Source organism: Spea bombifrons, chromosome 3 (assembly GCF_027358695.1).
Source record: "Spea bombifrons isolate aSpeBom1 chromosome 3, aSpeBom1.2.pri, whole genome shotgun sequence".
NCBI classification, from domain to species: Eukaryota; Metazoa; Chordata; class Amphibia; order Anura; family Pelobatidae; genus Spea; species Spea bombifrons.
Window position 1 is genome coordinate 107091958 of NC_071089.1, and position 17967 is coordinate 107109924.

Below are 17967 nucleotides of genomic sequence, written 5' to 3' on the forward strand. Positions count from 1 at the left end.
TAGATTGTAAATCTTTACCTAATGTTTCAGTTCATCTGTCTAGTTTTGTCAGACAACTCGAGTATTCATACTATAAGAAGCGCTGTAGAAATGAAAAAATACACTATCCCACTAAACTATTTGCTGAACTTAACACGCCGAAGAGGAAAGAAAACAGAAATTTGGGGTACATGCAAATATCTGAGCATCAGTCAGTAACATGTTTCTGTTCTGCGGGAATGCTTCTGTTTTTTAAATATTCTTAGGATGTCTTGCATACACGGAGTGATTAAGAGCTACCTGCAGAATTTCAGTCCTATTAAAGTCTAGGGACTGTGAAGGCCATTCGTTTAAACTTTGGATTATTAAAGTGATTAATGGTTAATGATGAGATATGTATGTTTTGGAACCTCGCTTCAGCACTGGCCGTAGGACATTGGCTTCCACCGTTGGTTGCCGGTTATAATAATCATTCTTCCTCCTTCCTACACAATACGTGCCACTGGCTGCCACGCCGTAGGATAACGGAGGAACCTACGATTGTTTGAATGGAAGCAGAACCTCCTGAATGCTTCCAAGCGTTGGAGGATTTATTAAGGTATGGATTTGTCATTGCCCAACACAGATTAAGGTCTAATCCCTGCACAAAGACCAGTGGATCGGCTGGAAAGCAGCGCAGATTTTGGCACGCGCCACGTATTTTGCTTTAGTTTTTCAGTTATGTTAATTCAGCAAGAAATAGTAAGTCCAAGTTTCAGTTTGTTGCAGAGTTTTTCTTAACTTCATTTCACTTGGAAAACAAAACCTGTGATTTGGCCATAGGTGCCCACAATTGTGTACGTATGTGTAAGTGTATGTATATGTTTGTATGTGTATATTTAGAGCAGGGCTCTCTCCACCTAATGTATCGGTTTGTCTTAGTCCGTCAATTCTCATCTTGTCATACCCCTTGAATACCGTATTTGCCGTATTTGCTCGATTATAATACCCCTCGTCTTATAATCGGGGTCATCTTATAATCAGATCTCAAATAGGTCTGACTATGAGACGACTAAGATCCAGATCCCCCGCAGGATCCTCCTGTCTATGGCACATAGGGGGTCAAAAGGCATATCATGGGGCACAGTGGCATATAGGGGGTATAAGGCATTTCTGGGGCAGATGTGCATAACTGGGGGGGCAGGTTGGAAAATAGAAGGAAATAAAACCAAAATATTTTTCTCAATCATAGCTTTTATTAAAAAAAAAAAAAATAGTTTACATGAATTAACATTTACTGGTAAAACTTTTTTCCTATAGGGTCGTCTTATATTCAGGCTTTTTCTTTTTTTCCTAAATTAATATTCAGATTTGGGGGGTCGTCTTATAATCAGGGTCGTCTTATAATCGAGCAAATATGGTATATGTGTTGTATTAAGCGCTGTGTAAACTGTTGGCGCTATATAAATAAAAGATAATAATAACGTGTGTGTGTGTGTGTGTTACAAATCCACCGCTAGTGTATACCGTGGGAGCAGCAATCGTATCTCCCCGTTATCTTATCTGGATCATCATTCCTCCGTATTGTGATAAAGTTGAGCGGTTCAGGCAGCGTTTGTAAGGCTAGACGAGGAGAAGGTGTGAGGACAGGATAATCATTAGAAAATGCTTTATTGAGGAAAACGTTTCAATGAAATATCTCCAAGCTGCTTTACTGATTGGCAACCAGACTCAAACTATGGGTGATTTTATTAAACCAGTTTAGTTATTCAGAAAGCGATGCCAGCGACTATTCCCGTTTCTTGCGTATCTGTGAGTTTTCCCCAATTCAGTAAAAAAAAATGGTCTTTATACCTTTAAAGCAGCGTTGCTGCAGCGTGCACCAGGGGGACAATCATTTTAACATAACGTTCTTAGCATCTGATTATTCCACCCCATTAAGTTTTTCTTCCTGCTCTGTATCTTTCTATTTGTATGTTTTTCCCCTTTGGTGAGAGGTGATAGATTCTGGCAACCCTTTTTGTAGAGCTGGAGAAGAGAAATATGTTCAGATAAATAGGGGGGGCTCTAATTAAAAGACTTCCTTAAACAAAGACCTTCGTTAGATTCCTGAAGGTAAATTTCTGGATTCTGTTCGGATTTGCAGAGTAAATTTAAGTCCCGGTATTTCTTCTTCTTCTCCATTTGCATTTCTAAATACGTTGGCCTCCTAAGCTCCCTCCAGCACAGAAATTCGTTAATTCCGTGACAGCAGAACCTAAATAATTTAAGTCGGATTACGAATTGCAAGTAAAGCAAAAAGTCTTAATATATAGTTTTTTCTTCTTTTCTATTTTTCTTTTTCTCTCCAGGACTACGTTCTGGCTGTGGACACGTATCACACGGTCATAAAGTATTACCCAGAGCAGGAGCCTCAACTGCTGAGTGGCGTTGGGAGGATTTTTCTTCAGGTAATTGCGCTGCAGACAGCCGAACCAATATGTTTTCTTTGATTAGTTATGTGGTCATTAAAGGAAATGAAATATTGAAGAAGGCAAAACCCAACAGGGACCTCATTTGTTCTGGTCTCAGCCTTCTAAATTGGACATTAGGATTATTAGGTAATGATTAGTAGATGCAGAAGCTTGCCGAAAAGTGATGTGGTGATGCCAAGATCCGTACAGGTGCACTTTATAAGACAATGAACCATCCCAGCGGAGACCTGAAATATTTGTAAGGCTCAGCTCTTACAGAAATAAATTAACCCCCTAATGCGTCAGGCACAGAGCAGAAACTCTCTCGGTGGAAAAGATGCCAGGGATTCACAGAACCAACACTTATCTCCTGTGAACACCAATAAAAAAATAGTAAACCTGAAAACAACTCACATGTATTTCACGTATGTCCTGAAAATGTTTTTTTAAATGATTATTTATTGATTTATACAGCACCATCATATACTGCAGTGCTGTACAATGTGCGAATAGCAAAATAATAATGACATCATACCCCCAAAAATGTAAGGTGTCCACTGTCCCTAATAGTTATGGCTAGGGAATGGGTACTAACAAACCCTGGAGGGGCCTGGCTGGACCAGGCAGAATCAGAGCTTCATGAGTTGGCTGTGGGGAAATGCAGATGTTGTTTTGACACCGGAACTTAATTGTATTGTGACCCAAGTATAAAACAATGTAATCTTCCAAATCACCGCCAACCCGCTCCAGCACTGGCTCATGCCAGAGACCCGGGGGACTCCCAGAAAAGCTTAAAAAGTTGCCTTCTGGTACATTAATATTGTTAACACCAAGGCATTAAATACTATGTTGATAAGCGTTTGTTTCAGTGACAAAAATACATTAAAGCTGGCTTATCAGCTAGAAAAAGTGTATACACATTGTTCCATAGCGGATCAGATATCCAGAATGATTCATGTTAGCCTTTCAGGAACCGAACTTTAAAATATTGTATTACCGGTATCACATTAAAAACCAGTTACACAATGTTGTTTATTTTAAAGCAATTCTAGTTTCCAGTTCTATTGTCTAATCTACCAGAAAAACACACTTCATAGCCCGGTCACACCCAAAGGGGACTATATCTACACTCACTGGCCACTTTATTAGGTACCCCTGTTCAATTGCTTGCTAACACAAAAAGCTAATCAGCCAATCACATGGCAGCAACTCAATGCATTTAGGCATGTAGACATGGTCAAGACAACTTGCCGAAGATCAAACCAAGCATCAGAATGGGGAAGAAAGGGGATTTAAGTGACTTTGAACGTGGCATGGTTGTTGGTGCCAGACGGGCTGGTCTGAGTATTTCAGAAACTGCTGATCTACTGGGATGTCAGAGAATGGGCAGACTGGTTCGAGTTGACAGTAACTAAAATAACCAAGGTATTCACAATACCATCTCTGAACACACAACACATTGAAGCAGATGGGCTACAGCTGCAGAAGACCCCACCGGGTGCCACTCCTGTCAGCTAAGAACAGGAAACTGAGGCTACAATTAGCACAGGCTCACCAAAATTGGACAATGGAAGACTGAAACAACGTTGCCTGGTCTGCTGAGTCTCGATTCCAGTTGCGACATTCAGATGACACGGTCAAACTTTGGTATTACCAACATGAAAGCATGGATCCATCCTGCTTTGTATCAACAGTTCAGGCTGGTGATGGTGCAATGGTGTGGTGGATATTTTCTTGGCACACCTTAGGCACCTTAGTACCAATTGAACATCGTTTAAAGGCAGCCTGCCTGAGTATTGTTGCTGACCATGTCCATCCCTTTATGACCACAGTGTACCCATCTTCTGATGGCTACTTCCAGCAGGATAATGCACCATGTCACAAAGCTCACATCATCTCAACCTGGTTTCTTGACCATGACAATGAGTTCACTGAACTCCAATGACCTCCACAGTCACCAGATCTCAATCCATTATAGCACCTTTGGGATGTGGTGGAACGGGAGACTCACATCATGGATGCAGCTGCCAAATCTGCAGCAGATGGACAAATCTGTCCATATAGACCAAAATCTCCGAGGAGTGTTTCCAGCACCTGGCAGAAAGTATGCCCGAAGAATGAAGGCAAAGGGGGGTCTGATCCGGTACTAGCAAGGTGTACCTAATAAAGTGGTGTGTGTGTGTATATATATATATATATATATATATATATATATATAGCTGCCACACACATCTTAACCTCTTAATGATGGGCTCAAAATGCATTGTTTTCAATGGGTTTAGTGACTGCCCATTGTCCTTAAGGGGTTAATCATGCCTGTTCCGTGAAATGTGGCTTTAGTGTCTTTGAACCAATGACAAGTTGAGTTAATAAGTCTAATAGGACCCTAGCAGGCTGCTTATTACCTCATTAATCTTTGGTGTTCTTGTGTGAACCACCCCTGCTCCCTTCTGATTCCTTCTGAAACCTAATATTGGTTTAAAACTTTCTGATATCTTTTGTATTGCTGTAAAGTGTGGGCAGCACAGGAGAAATTTAACCCTTTCCATGACCTTGACTACCACAAGATTTTACTGTAAGCGAGCTAAATATTAAGCAGCCTGCATTTGGAATGATCCATGCCATAGGTGTAAAAACTTTCTGATCGTTTTCCCCGAGAAACAGAGGAAATTTACAAGTATATAATTTGTATGCGAGTTCAGTATTGAAAATGATCTTCTGTAATCATAGAATTATAGCTCAAGTGGGACCTGAAGAGAGAGTAAAATCTGAAGGCCTCGTGCAGCTTGTGATACAAACGGTGCATGTTAGGAATGGGATTTATCAGAAATGTTTGTTAGGAAGGTATGGGGGACCTAGGCCGCGTCTTCATTATATAGCCATTTAAAGAATCACTCTAAAGTGGAATCTGTACACACATTCTTATTCTGATAAGTATTTAGATAAAAGGCGCATTATTCCTTATTACCCAGGTATGTTTTCTGTTTGCTACCTAGGGGGAAAAAAGCATATGGGCCCAAACGTACGTATGAGTGCACCTCTCCTCACAAAGACAACGGATGCCTTTTAAAAGAGATTTTACTTTTATTTTGCAATTTGTGAATTTAACAATCTCCATTGGAATTTCCATTTAAAAAGTTTGATGGAGGACGGGTAATGGTTTGGGGCTGTTTTGGGGGTTTGCACCCCTTAATTCCAGTGAAGAACCATATGATTCCAACCTTGTGACACCAATTTGGGGAAGACTCTTACTGTACCAGCATGACTGTGTCCCCGTGAACAAAACAAAGTCCATGAAGACAATGGCGTTTGACCTTAACCCCACTGAACACCTTTGGGATGAACTGGAATGTAGATTACGAGCCAGACTTTCTTCAGCATCGGTGCCTGACCTCACAAATCCTTTTTTTCTTCGCCTGAAGTGGAAAACAAGTCCCCACAGGCACATTCCAAAATCTTGTGGAAAACCTTCCCAGAGATTGTTGTAGCTGCAAAGGCCAACTCCATGTTAATGCCGGTGGTTTTTGGAATGGGATGTCCAACAAGCTTTATATAGTTGTGATGGTTAGGTGTCCGCATACTTTTGGTCATAGTCTAGGTAGGATTTAATTGAATTGCATTCAAAGCAAATGCTATTCACTAAGCTGCTGTTCCGTTACTGTAAGTTCACACAAAGTGAAAAGGTGCTATTAAAGAGGACATCTGGTTAGGGCTTTTTTTTTGGGGGGGGGGGTAGTTGTAGCTTCCAGGTGGGAAATATTCTGTATTATAAGAATGGGCTGAATATTTAAATTTTTGACTAGGTTTACATTTAAAAATTCACATATAACAACCTTTATGTGTTTAACAGAATTTAGAAAATCCTTACGTTTTGTGTGTTCTTTTTTTTTATTATTTTCATGCAGATTGGAGACATAAAGACTGCAGAAAAATATTTCCAAGATGCAGAAAAAGCGATTGATGATTTGGGAACACAGAACGAACCTCCTAACAAAATGTTGCTTTTGATGAACAGGTATGTACTGTTTTGGCGGCATTCTCCAACATGCGGGACCAGGCATGGAGACCAATCAGCAGCCTCAGTAACATGAAAATAATAAAATAATAATGTTAAATAATAATAAAAGTAAAAAAAAAAAAGTCTGCCTACAGGTTGCCAGCTGATCTATGGTTAGAAAACACTGTCTGTTCATGCAGGGGATCAGACACTATGATGTAGCCAGAATCCATCCCATCTACCACCGTTATAAAGTTTATTGAGCTATTGAAGCCACCTATAGCTTGTGTGTGTATATGTGTATGTATGTATGTGTGTATATATATATATATATATATATATATAGAACTTCCAACATCAGTTTGGTGATTGGCATGCTTTATTTTATAAGTGATAATTGACTTTATTAAAATGTGTTTGTATTTTAGGGCTTTTCTTCATCTTGGCCAAAATAATTTTGCAGAAGCTCACAAGTCCTTTACAGAAGTCTTGGCTATAGATCCCACAAATGCCGTGGTAAGAATATCCAGACTTAATTATTTTTTTTTTATTATTATTCTTAAGTAATAGGGATTTTTAATGATACGTCTACATTAACATTGTATGGAAAAGGCTTGAGGTTCAACAGAAATTCCGATTTATTTATTGGCGTAGGTTAGTTCTATTAGTTCTAACTTTTTGCTCTTTGTATCTCTGAATAAAGGGACCGTTTGTAAATGTTATAAATTATCACCTTATGGCAAGTGTTTGTAGTTGCCGAGGAAACCGCTGTTTTATGTAATGATAAAGGTTCTTTGAGGACCAGGTATATTCATTTTGTTAATGTTGATGATTTGCTACGTTAAGCACCTTAATGAAAGGATATTGACTTTTAATTCTCTTTATTGTGCCATGTGATGCCAAAACTGTTATTTTCTAGGCGAATAACAATGCTGCAGTTTGCCTGCTTTATTTGGGCAAATTAAAGGATTCCCTTCGACATTTGGAAGGATTGGTTCAGCAGGATCCCAAACACTATCTCCACGAGAGCGTTCTTTTCAACTTGACAACTATGTATGAGCTGGAGTCATCTCGGAGTATGCAGAAGAAACAAGCTCTGCTGGAGGCAGTAGCTGTCAAAGAAGGTGACAGCTTTAACACTCAGTGTCTGAAGCTGGTATAATTCTCTTACTGCTAATTTCTCTGCTAGTGACAGACTCTAAAAACTCTGTATATATTTAAGCTTTAGATGTAAATGCTCTTTGGAGATTCCATCAGATTTTGGTCAGTCAATAAACACATATCCTTCGAAAACCTTTCCTTGTCAATGTAGACCATGTAGGTCTAACTCGGTCATTAATAAGCCACCATTTACTGGACATTCAAGAAGAGCCAAGAAGAGAGCACTAGCTCTTGAGCTATCCAAGCATCGGTCCTCATCGTCCTCATTTGCTAATGGCAGTTTCCTGTATGGAGTCAAAGTATAATAGAATTATATAGTATATTTGAGTTCAAGTCACTAAGCCTAATTTTGAGCTTAAAGGTTGGGTGTCATGAAATCTGCGAAACATTGTACCATGTTGGTCAAGGCCCTCTGTTTTATGAGTTTCTCCTGGACCAGTTCTGGGTTGGCCTTGGACAGGTCATATTATGCATATTATGTAGAATATTCTTTCCCTTTGAGAAGTAGAATTAACACAAAAATATATTTGACCCTCTACTGCAGGACTACATCTCCCATACTCCTCAGCCAGCCCCTTAGCTGAAGGAGCATTATGGGAGATGTAGTCCTGCAGCAGCTGGAGGGCCGCAGTTTGAGGACCCCTCCTCTACTGGTTCACATAAGATCTTTTATGGAAACGGATTAACTGTTTCTACCACCAATTGTTATTGTTATGATTTACATAAACCAGTTATCTCTAAAATTATACTGGTTGAAAAAGAAACAAGGTGTAGGTGGTTTTAATTCAGCGACCTTTAAGTATCTTTCTCTGTCTTGGATGTTGTATTTGGGATCTTTTTACGCAAAAAGCGAAATCCTGTATGAAAAGTTGCACAATATATTTTTTTCCGTTTTTTTAATTCATCAAGATTAAGTACAGAGTCAAGAGAAGCCGTGTTTGTGAACTAAAGATAGTAGAAACCCAACTGGAACAGCGATGAGTTTATTTAGGAGACTAGTGACTCGCGATTCCAGAAACGCAGTAAGATGAACACATTAGCTTATTGGCTTCATATCAAAAAACCCACAACGTAAAACACCGAATTAAATATATTCCAAGTACACACAACCAAGATCCGCACTGTACTTCTTGTTACAAAGTACACAATGGCTACAAAACACCGGCCTCCGATTTATTCGACTCATTTATCCGACAACCATTCACGGCACGAAGGCGTCTGGTTTATTACTGAGCAGCAGCAGTTAAACCCGATAGGTCAGCAGATTAACATTGATTTCACATAATTTTACAAGACAGCATAGAATTAGTGCCAATGACACAGTCTGCTTTTACCCAGCTCCCCATCTTGATAACCTCCCTTAGTATCTTAGGCCCGCCATGTTGTATTTGGGGTCTTGTATTAGGTTCTAACCTTGCCGTTTAACAGTAAACTGATTCTATTATGAGCTTGAATGCCGTAACTGGAAGCAGGAACAATTATTGCAAGCGGTGTCAAAGGCGCGGATATATCCATACATAGGTTTTTGGAACTCTATCACAGAAGTTAACCCCCGCCGGAGTGAGAGTATTCCTCTGACGCTAGAATTTGGATTCATGATCTTGTATACTAGGCGGTTGTAGATATCCATAAAGACTTGTATAAACTCTGATTGTAGAGAAGTGATCACCAGCTCTAGAGCTCGGTAAGTGCTTTCTCTCTGGAAGTTCTTGCAAATACCCAGGTTGCTGACACGGATTCACCTTGCCTACATATAACCCGCTGCACGTGTGAGAATACGGACTTTATATGCAGTCTGCTCTTCCATTGTTAATGTGGTCAGCTTCAATATATATGATGGAATGGAAATAACCAGTCCACAAGCTTAGAGTACCTACAGTGTTCCTTCTGAGACCATCAGTCCAGCGTGGAAACAGCAGACGACTCTTTACTGGACTTTCACTGCCTGCAGCTTCTATAGCAACCGTAGCCTTTTATTTTTTGAAGAGCCATTTCTTTTAATGGAGTTTCCATAACCCTCTATATCCAGCAGATACAAATGGATCGATAAGCATGAACTCACAAAACCAGATCAAAAGACATATGTAATGATCTTGAAAGTGACCGGTGCATGTTATCAGAGTAGTAAGCAAGGGTTAATTTATTAATGGATGCAAATTAATTTACTATAGAATGCGGCCATAAAATAAAACATTTATTTCGTAGAAGCAGCAGAAATTTACCATTGTTTCTGGACCAAAACTTTGCTTTTGATTTGTTTTCTGCATACACTGCATCCGCAGAGCAGGCTGCCGTTCCGTGATACACGGTGCCGTCATTACTCTCTGCCATGAAGCTCCAAAGGAGGGAGCCTTGCCTAATCACACCCTTCTTCATGCTGTCATTAGTAAACAGGAGGCTGTGCGGCTACGCGTTATAAATGGATTTGTAGAGTAAAGCACAAGGTAATTTGATCACGTGACCCACATTATTTTCCAAAAGCCCTTAAGAAATATCCCCGTGTACGGTATGGGAGTTTGATCACATTTTCGGAAGACGGGTTCCTTACAGAACATTTGCAGCAATCACATACAATGCCGCATCGGGACAACCTCCAGTCTCTTACATATTGTACCATCGGGCCGTGCCAGCTGTTCCTGTACACAGAAGACAAATACCTGAGCTGCATGGCTTGTCCCAGTTCTGCAGAGCGAACACAAATAGTTTTGTGTTTCACAAAGCACCACGTTCTCTATTTTTATTATTCACATAGCCTGTTACCAATGGTAGTCCTAGCGGTCTGGTACAGGGAGCTGACACTCTACTGAATGTCCTTACACCAATGCACATTCCTATTAACAAATGTTGGGCGAATGGTTGGGCGAAAACTGTTTTATGTCTGAAGTGGAAGTTCGCTTGAGTGGTGTACTTTATGCATTATGAAGGGCTAACAGTGGAAAGTTTCTTCCATAATAAGTGAGCTGGCCCCAAATAATGCATAGCTCAGTAAGTGAGATGACCAAAAAAAATCTCATAGATTGAACTATACACCAGGCCAGCTCATACCTTCTCCTCCTGGAAGCTGACACTTTAGGTATAGTGGATCCAGTGAGCAACTATTATATAGCACCATCATAGTCTGTAGCGCTGTACAACAGGTAGACACAACATAACAATTTGACTTACAGAAACAGGCAAGGAGGGCTCTGCTCAAACGAGCTTCAAATCTAGAGCCTACATCTGGAGAAGGCCTTGAATGTCCATCTTTCCCGTTACTTGTTTTATTCTTAAAGAAAATAACTGTTTTCAGATTAGGATTCTGTCTTTTTGGGAATCCTACTCTAATCTGTCAGTTTACAAAAACTCCAGTATACGTGGTCATGATAGCATTTAGAACATAAAAAAATCATCATCTCATCATCCTCAATAAAGCATTTCTATCCATTAGATGAGATGTAAACGCACTTGAATCATTTAAGTTACCCAGGCACTTGATTAGAGAAATCTTCGTCCAACTGTCTGGAACATCCTATCACATCTCTATTGACCCGAAGCTATTGGATTGTTTGTGATATATCTCAGCCTTAGTGTTAACAAGATGCAAGTTATCTCTTAAACAATTTCCTTGAGCTAAATTATTGTATCTAAACAACTGTTATGTAATTAAAAATATATATTTTTTGAAGATAAAAATTATGCTTTTTGTTCCAAAAACTGAAGATATTTTGTTCGAGCATCAAAGTTTTCAGCAGGCCGATTGTACGGCGTCCAAATGGGCTCTCCAACAAACAGCCTCATGGCTTTCACGTAATTCTAGGAGAAGACAGAAGAAGGGACAGTGAATTAAACAAGGCAGCTGGCACTGTACTGGTGAACCTCATTCTACATATATGTCACAGAACAGTTTATAACTTATAGAATCAGGTATATTTACATATATTTGTACCACATACATGTTTTCCCAGACTTGCCATCCTAACAAAGCCTTTTGTCCCTTAACATCTCCGTTAGAATGTTTCACCCGGAAAGTACGAGGCCGTTGAGGGTTTTTGTGTGGCCTTCAGCCCGCCTGAAAAGTTTAGATTGTATTTATGACATCACTGGTTTAACAGGATGTTCAGTCACAGCCAACAACATAAACAAAAAAGAACTTTGTACTCTTCAGGGCAATATCTGATCAGTAATCCTAATATTCAAGTGGAAATGAAACCGCTCATTTTGTGTCACTCTCCTTAATGATCAAAGCTCTGCCAAGTATTTACGCGAGAAAAGTTACAAACTGGATTAAGCCTGTCTCTTCCCGGACCCGGTGACGATGCACGTACACATTGTTTTCTGCATGAAGATTAGAACATAACCGGAAATGTAGGGTTCCACTTCCCAATATATCTATATTCATTTTGTATTTTCAATACTGACGTTTTCATCCAGCGTGAATCGATGGTAGATGCCGGCTGGGAGCGTGATCATGTCTCCTTTCTGCATGAAGATCCGGATCCAGCGCTCCTCCTTGTCCCGCACATCAAAATATCCGCTTCCCTCCAGAATGTAGCGGATTTCGTCATCTAAATGGAGGTGTTCCTCATAAAAGATTTTCAGCTGTATGAACAAAGGTTTCATTTGATTTATTGTATGTACCAAATCGCTTTTAGTATAAATCTTGATACTGTATTTATTAAAAGCTAATTCTCATTGGTAAAGTTTGGGTGTGCAGGAAAGCACAGTAAGCAGTATAAAGCTCTCCTAAAGAATTATGTAAAAATGTTTAAAAAATGGCAGACAAAAAGGGGTGAATATATATATATATATATATATATATATATATATAGTTAGTTCTGTGGGGAAACCCAAGTCTTCTGGCTTGTCTGGTGGATGTAGATGACCTTTTAATAAACACACACACACACACACACACTGCCAGACTGGCTTCTAAACGTATACGCCGGGCTCTTTAATTCTTTATAAGCATGTCTAGACCTGGTCATCATTTCCCATTGCAGATGCCATATTTCGCACTGTTGCACCTGCATATTAGACCTCGAGTCGCTATAAAATACAACAAAGTACCTTCTGCTCGTAATTTGGCAGCGTGTCTTTATGTATGGTTATTATATCCATCCAAGTATAATTATTTTCTTTGCGAATCTTGGCCAGTTCCGGATCGCTCTCATAATTATCTGCATCCAACTGCAAATTGAAAAAAAAAAAAAATAAATGAACATATGTATAGCTGTGAAAGCGCGGTACGTCCAAGTATCCATATATTAACATATGCTTATAGAAGAACAAAATATTACATTTTCGGATTTCTACAATTTCACAAAATATATTAAAACTAAGAAATGTGCAATAATCCATATGGTTACTTTAAATTTAAAAAAAATTCAATCGATCCACTTGTGATATCACCCCACAAGAAGCAAATGAACTCTTCCAAACTGCATACATGCCGGGCTTTCTGTATGTTCCTGCCTGCAAACAGGTGAGCTAATACATTATAATCCATGTTTTCCTGGGTTTCGTATAATACGTATAAAATCGTATCTGAAATCCCTGATAAAATCCCGAAGCGTATAATAGTCAACAACTCTACCAAAAATAAAATACAGGGCCTACGATAACCCCACAAACATAAAGGTCTCCGTCCCCGTTATTTACCTCAACAGAAGAACAGTACAGGACGAGTCCATGACTGATCCCTGCCGTTACCCACAGGGCATAAAAAAACCCACATTGAAAAGATTCCCAATCGTTCCTCAAAAATGGGACCCAATGGATCGCCGAGCTATTATTCACCCTGTCCTTACAACCAAAAAAAATCATCCAGCCCATATTTAAAAGCCATCTATTGAATCTGGCAGCACAATGTTTACGGCTAGTGAATTCCGCATCTTTACTGGTCTTACTTTAAGCAAAAATTATTTTCGAGTCTGAATGGATGATATCTCGTTCTTTGCCCACTCCTGTTAATGAACAGGTCATCAGAGAGCGGCTGGTGTTGCGTATGTATCTGCATAATGACATCATATCCCCCACTAAGACGCCTTTCTTTATAACCGAGGTGTTCCGTTCCTCTTACAAAACCCTCCACTTTAAAAAGCTGTAGAAAATACATTTTCTGAATATATATCAGGAAAAAGAAAAGGAGCTGCAATTAGAATGAAACGTTTTAATAAAAATTCAAGAATTTCCCTTTCACAGGATTCTCATTATTCCTCCCCGCGCTGTTAAGATGCCGTCTCGCCCTCCGGCACAAACCGTTATTCTTAGCACAAGACGGACATTTTGTTTTGAAGGAAAGGGAAAGGAAAACACAAGAAAAGCAGAAAAACGCAGGAATGAAAAATGAGATCTTTGTCTAAAATCATATTAGATGTGGGTGTCCCCGTCGGCCTTGGGACCGAGCGCACATTGTACGGGAACAGAGCGCTGACTGAACGTCAGCAGTAAATGATGTTGGTGCCAAAATGCCAGGTAACTCGGAACCTCGGCTAATGAGCCATCGACGGGAAACTCATTTATTATATTTAGCCTTTCACAGTCAATTACTTGCCAACCCCAAGCAAAATAAAGAAGGTCGTTTAAATTAAGTAGACTCTCCAAACGAGATTTGTACTTCCCCCCCGAAAGCAGAAGTCATAATTGGTCTGCTCCATCTATATTCAGCTTTATCGTAATGTAATTATATCAATCCAGTGAATAAGATATGCAGGGCCCGGGCCCCCGAGTGAACTACTAACTGCCAGGATGCCTTGTCAGCTTATTGGCCGAGTAGATAATATGAATGATCAGCAGGCATTCTCGCTTGGGATCATGTTGTCCATAAATACATTTACCTTGGGTGCTAAGCCTTAGCGATGCTCCCGACACCCCCTCGCTGTAGAGTGCCAGGATATGACATCATATTTCAGTACTCTGACACGCCAGAGTCTTTAAAGCAGTCTATGGAGAATGTATCGGCTCAGTTGGGGGGGGGGGGGTCAGAGTTCCCCTTGTACCTGGCCCTTTGAGCAGCAGCGCACCAGGGTGTGATCTTCCAAGGGGGTGATATGCGCCCCAGTTTTGCTTTGGGGGTCTGCCACCCCCTGCAGCCAACACTAGAAGACGTTGCTGCTTATATGCCAGCCGGTGCACTTAGCCGATGCCCGTGACCTCAAAGAGTTTAAGCAGAAGCATTACCATCATAGCTTCTAGAATCGCTTCATTCATTCACCTTTTCTAACTCATAGCTTTTGGTTTTTAATCATCGTTTTTAATGTTTTTGAAAACATCCAAGGAGACACTCCAGCTATCACAAGCATCCTAATGCACAATATTATTGTGTGTCCCCTAAACATCTTCAGACAGCCCCCCTTGAAGCGGTGGCGGTGTGAAAACATCCAGGTCAAAGTACAGACCCAAAGCCCACTAAGACCCGGCGGGTCTGCGGGAATCGTTTGGGGTGTAAGGGGGGGAGGGAGATTACTTTCTCATACAAGGGCTTTGGGGGCTGCATACATTTTAGAACCATCAACAGTGTGTTTCTTCACTAAACGTAATGTAAGGAAGTTTTATTTTACTGAGAGGGCGGTAGATAAATGGAATAGCCCCCCAGCAGAAGTGGTAGAGGCTAATACAGAGAGGGGATAGGCAGAAAACTATAAATCAAAGCCGAGACCAATGACTGATTAAGAGTCTCCACACCAGAGAGAGCGCTGGTTATCTGCCAACATTCTGCATTTTATCGGGTTTTGGGATTACGCCAGTTCACTCCATTATTCTTGATTTTGGCAGCCAGCGGACGAGGATCCCCCATGTGGTTTCATCATGAGCAGCGCTACGGAATACGATGGCGCTACATACAAACAATCCGTGTCCCGCGGTATATGAGCAGAATTCCTCCTCCCTAAATGGTAGATCCCGTTACAAACGTTCGAAACATGCATCAGCACGTCTTTGCCTATACATGTGCATGACACACAACACGTCACATGTCGCAGAACGCGTCACATGTCCCAGAACGCCTCACATGTCCCAAAACACGTCACAGAACAAGTCACAGAGCGCACATTACAGAACACACGTCACTAAACAAGTCGCAGAACACGTGTGTTAGCGTTATCAGTATGTTAATGTTTGGATCATGTGTAGAGCACCGTTGTTTTCTGTTATTAATAATACTGTAGTCCTCGTGTTACTGACACTCGGCACTGTGTAATCTTGTATTTCCCGTCACAGCCGCCCCGAGTCTCCAGTCACAGATAAGCTGCTATTTCGTGGAGATTGGAACTAATTTTACATTAAACTGCCGCTCTGTTACATTCATTACACGCGTGTACCTGTGCTGCAGGGGTACATGCGTGTCGCTGTCAGTGTGCTGCAGGTGTACACGCGTGTCTCTGTCAGTGTACATGCATTCTCCGAGGCTCAGGCACTAGAGCACACAGAGGGTGCCCCGGAGCCCAGCCAGTCCGGTCACTCACTTTGTATGAGTGCACTCCGAGCTCACTCAGCTGCTGCACTGTGACGGGCTGATCAGGATCCAGCCGGTGAGGCCGCCTCTGGTCCTCCGCGGAGTCGTCCATATACCAGGCCTGCACCATGTCCACGGATACCGAGCTCGTTAGTGTACAACACAGGGGGTTGGCGCGGACACAGCTGCCTAGTGCTGCGCAGAACAGCGGGACACGCCCACCATACGTCATCCATAATATACCGCAGAGCTCTATACACTGAGCGGCTCTCACATGTGTCGCCATACTGGACGAAACGCGGCCATTTTCTGGGCTAGACTCTACTACCAGGAGGATAGACGTTAAAGCCAGCAGCGCCGTACACGCAGTTATTTCTTGCACTTAAAGATTCTTTCTGATTTTTTTTTTTTACTTTTTGGTTATTTATTCTCAAAATTTTTGTCACAAAAACTGCACAACCTGAAAAGCGGCACTGGAGTCTCTGAACCAAACCCAAGTATAACGATCTGTCACTCCTGCAGTGTACAGTCGCCAGCTGTATACCTGCAGCCATGCGCTGCATCACTAAAAATGCCGCTGCGTGTACACCATGTGACCATACCTGGGAACTCCCCAGGTTTGACCCAGAGATCGCCAGGTGAAGCACAGCTTCTCCGAGTCAATACCCAAATCCTCCGGGTCGCAGGAGCGGGGTCTTGACACGCCCAGCTCCCCGCCCATTTCCCCTTTAAGTGGGGGTGTTTCCCGCTGACGTCAGTGTGCAGTCCTGGCTGCGTCCTTCAAGGGAAAGCTCCGGGTAGCTGGAGCCCAGAAGCTCCCAGGTATGCACGTGACGGCTGCTGGCCTTAAAGTGCTAGGGCCACTTAGTCATCCCCAGTCCTGTTTGACTCCCACATGGACATGGACTTATTCACTCCGGCTACCCGGAGCCTTCCCTTGCGGGACGCGGCCAGGACTGCCCACTAACGTCAGCAAGCGGTCCCGTGACGCCGGTGGGCGTTCCCGTTGATGTCGGGGGCATTCCTGCTGTAAAACACCCCCATTTAAAGGGCAAATAGGCAGGGAGTGGGGTGGGTCAAGACCCCACTCCCGCAACCCGGAGGATTTGGGTGTTGACCTGGAGACGAAGAGCTTCACCCAGAGATCTCTGGGTCAAACCAGGAGAGTTCCCAGGTATGCACATGGACTAAAAAAAATATATATTTATATATATATATATATATATATAAAATCTACCCACCCTTGGGCTGTGGGAGGAAAGCTCTACAACTTGTTTATCGATCACTTTTTCTGGTTTGTATAACTACCTTCTTGTTTATCTAATAGAAAAGACTCTTTTACACTGGGAACAGCCCCGTGGTGATATAACATGTGAGAACGAGCAAACCTCCCTATGATCTACAAATCCTGGCCTTTGAAGCCAAACAAAGTAAAGTAAATAGTAAATCACCACAACTCTAGAGAAACTTACGATTTAGAATGCTAGTAACTCTGTATATGTATGGTAGGGGACTCATTTTCTTATTTCACCAAATAAGAACTAAAGTAAAATCTGAAATTGGAAAGACGAGGCAAGTTGGCATTAGAATTTAGGCAGGTTTGTAGAAGCAGGCAACAGTAGTATTCATAACCAGGAACTTTTGGGCTCTGACTACCCGGAGCCTACCCTTGCGGGACACGGCCAGGGCTACCCTTCAGTGGGCGGTCCTGACGACATTGGTGGGTGTTCCTGCTGATGTCGTGGGACATCCCCCATTTAAGAGGGAAATGGGCGGAGAGTGGGACGTGTCAGGACCCTGTGACCCGGAGGATTCTGGTGTCGACCCAGAGGAGCAGCACTTCTCTCAGAGTCTCCGGGCCAAGCCCATAGAGTTCCCAGGTATGGTAGTGTTGGGAAGGTTCACTTCACAATGTAGAACGCCTCCTGTCTTCAGTAAAAACTTTGCTTTATGTCACTGCGATAAAA

General features: G+C 41.7%; 2 protein-coding genes across 2 annotated transcripts in view; one reads left to right on the forward strand and one right to left on the reverse strand.

Moving 5' to 3' along the window:
• Nucleotides 1-7701, forward strand: part of TRAPPC12 (trafficking protein particle complex subunit 12) — a 49159-nt gene extending 41458 nt beyond the window's left edge. Inside the window, exons 9-12 of the mRNA XM_053459873.1 lie at nucleotides 2310-2408; nucleotides 6317-6426; nucleotides 6837-6924; nucleotides 7328-7701. Coding sequence (XP_053315848.1) covers nucleotides 2310-2408; nucleotides 6317-6426; nucleotides 6837-6924; nucleotides 7328-7570 — 540 coding nt within the window. The 3' untranslated portion in view covers nucleotides 7571-7701. The remainder of the gene's footprint in view (nucleotides 1-2309; nucleotides 2409-6316; nucleotides 6427-6836; nucleotides 6925-7327) is intronic.
• Nucleotides 7702-10586: 2885 nt separating this feature from the next.
• On the reverse strand, nucleotides 10587-16195 carry ADI1 (acireductone dioxygenase 1). Its single transcript, XM_053459884.1, has 4 exons — nucleotides 16011-16195; nucleotides 12616-12735; nucleotides 11968-12147; nucleotides 10587-11361 (listed from the first exon to the last, which is right to left on the reverse strand). The coding sequence occupies exons 1-4, from the start codon at nucleotides 16128-16130 to the stop codon at nucleotides 11242-11244; spliced, it is 540 nt and encodes a 179-aa protein (XP_053315859.1). The 5' UTR covers nucleotides 16131-16195; the 3' UTR covers nucleotides 10587-11241.
• Nucleotides 16196-17967: the final 1772 nt, after the last annotated feature.

Bases quoted from the DNA above. Each gene is read 5' to 3' on its own strand.
- ADI1 (XM_053459884.1), bottom strand. From the start codon at position 16,130: ATGGTGCAGGCCTGGTATATGGACGACTCCGCGGAGGACCAGAGGCGG. The intron at 12,736-16,010 runs GTGAGTGACCGG...TTCAATTTGCAG, and splicing joins TCGGAGTGCACTCATACAAA to TTGGATGCAGATAATTATGA. The intron at 12,148-12,615 runs GTACTTTGTTGT...TTGTTCATACAG, and splicing joins TGCCAAATTACGAGCAGAAG to CTGAAAATCTTTTATGAGGA.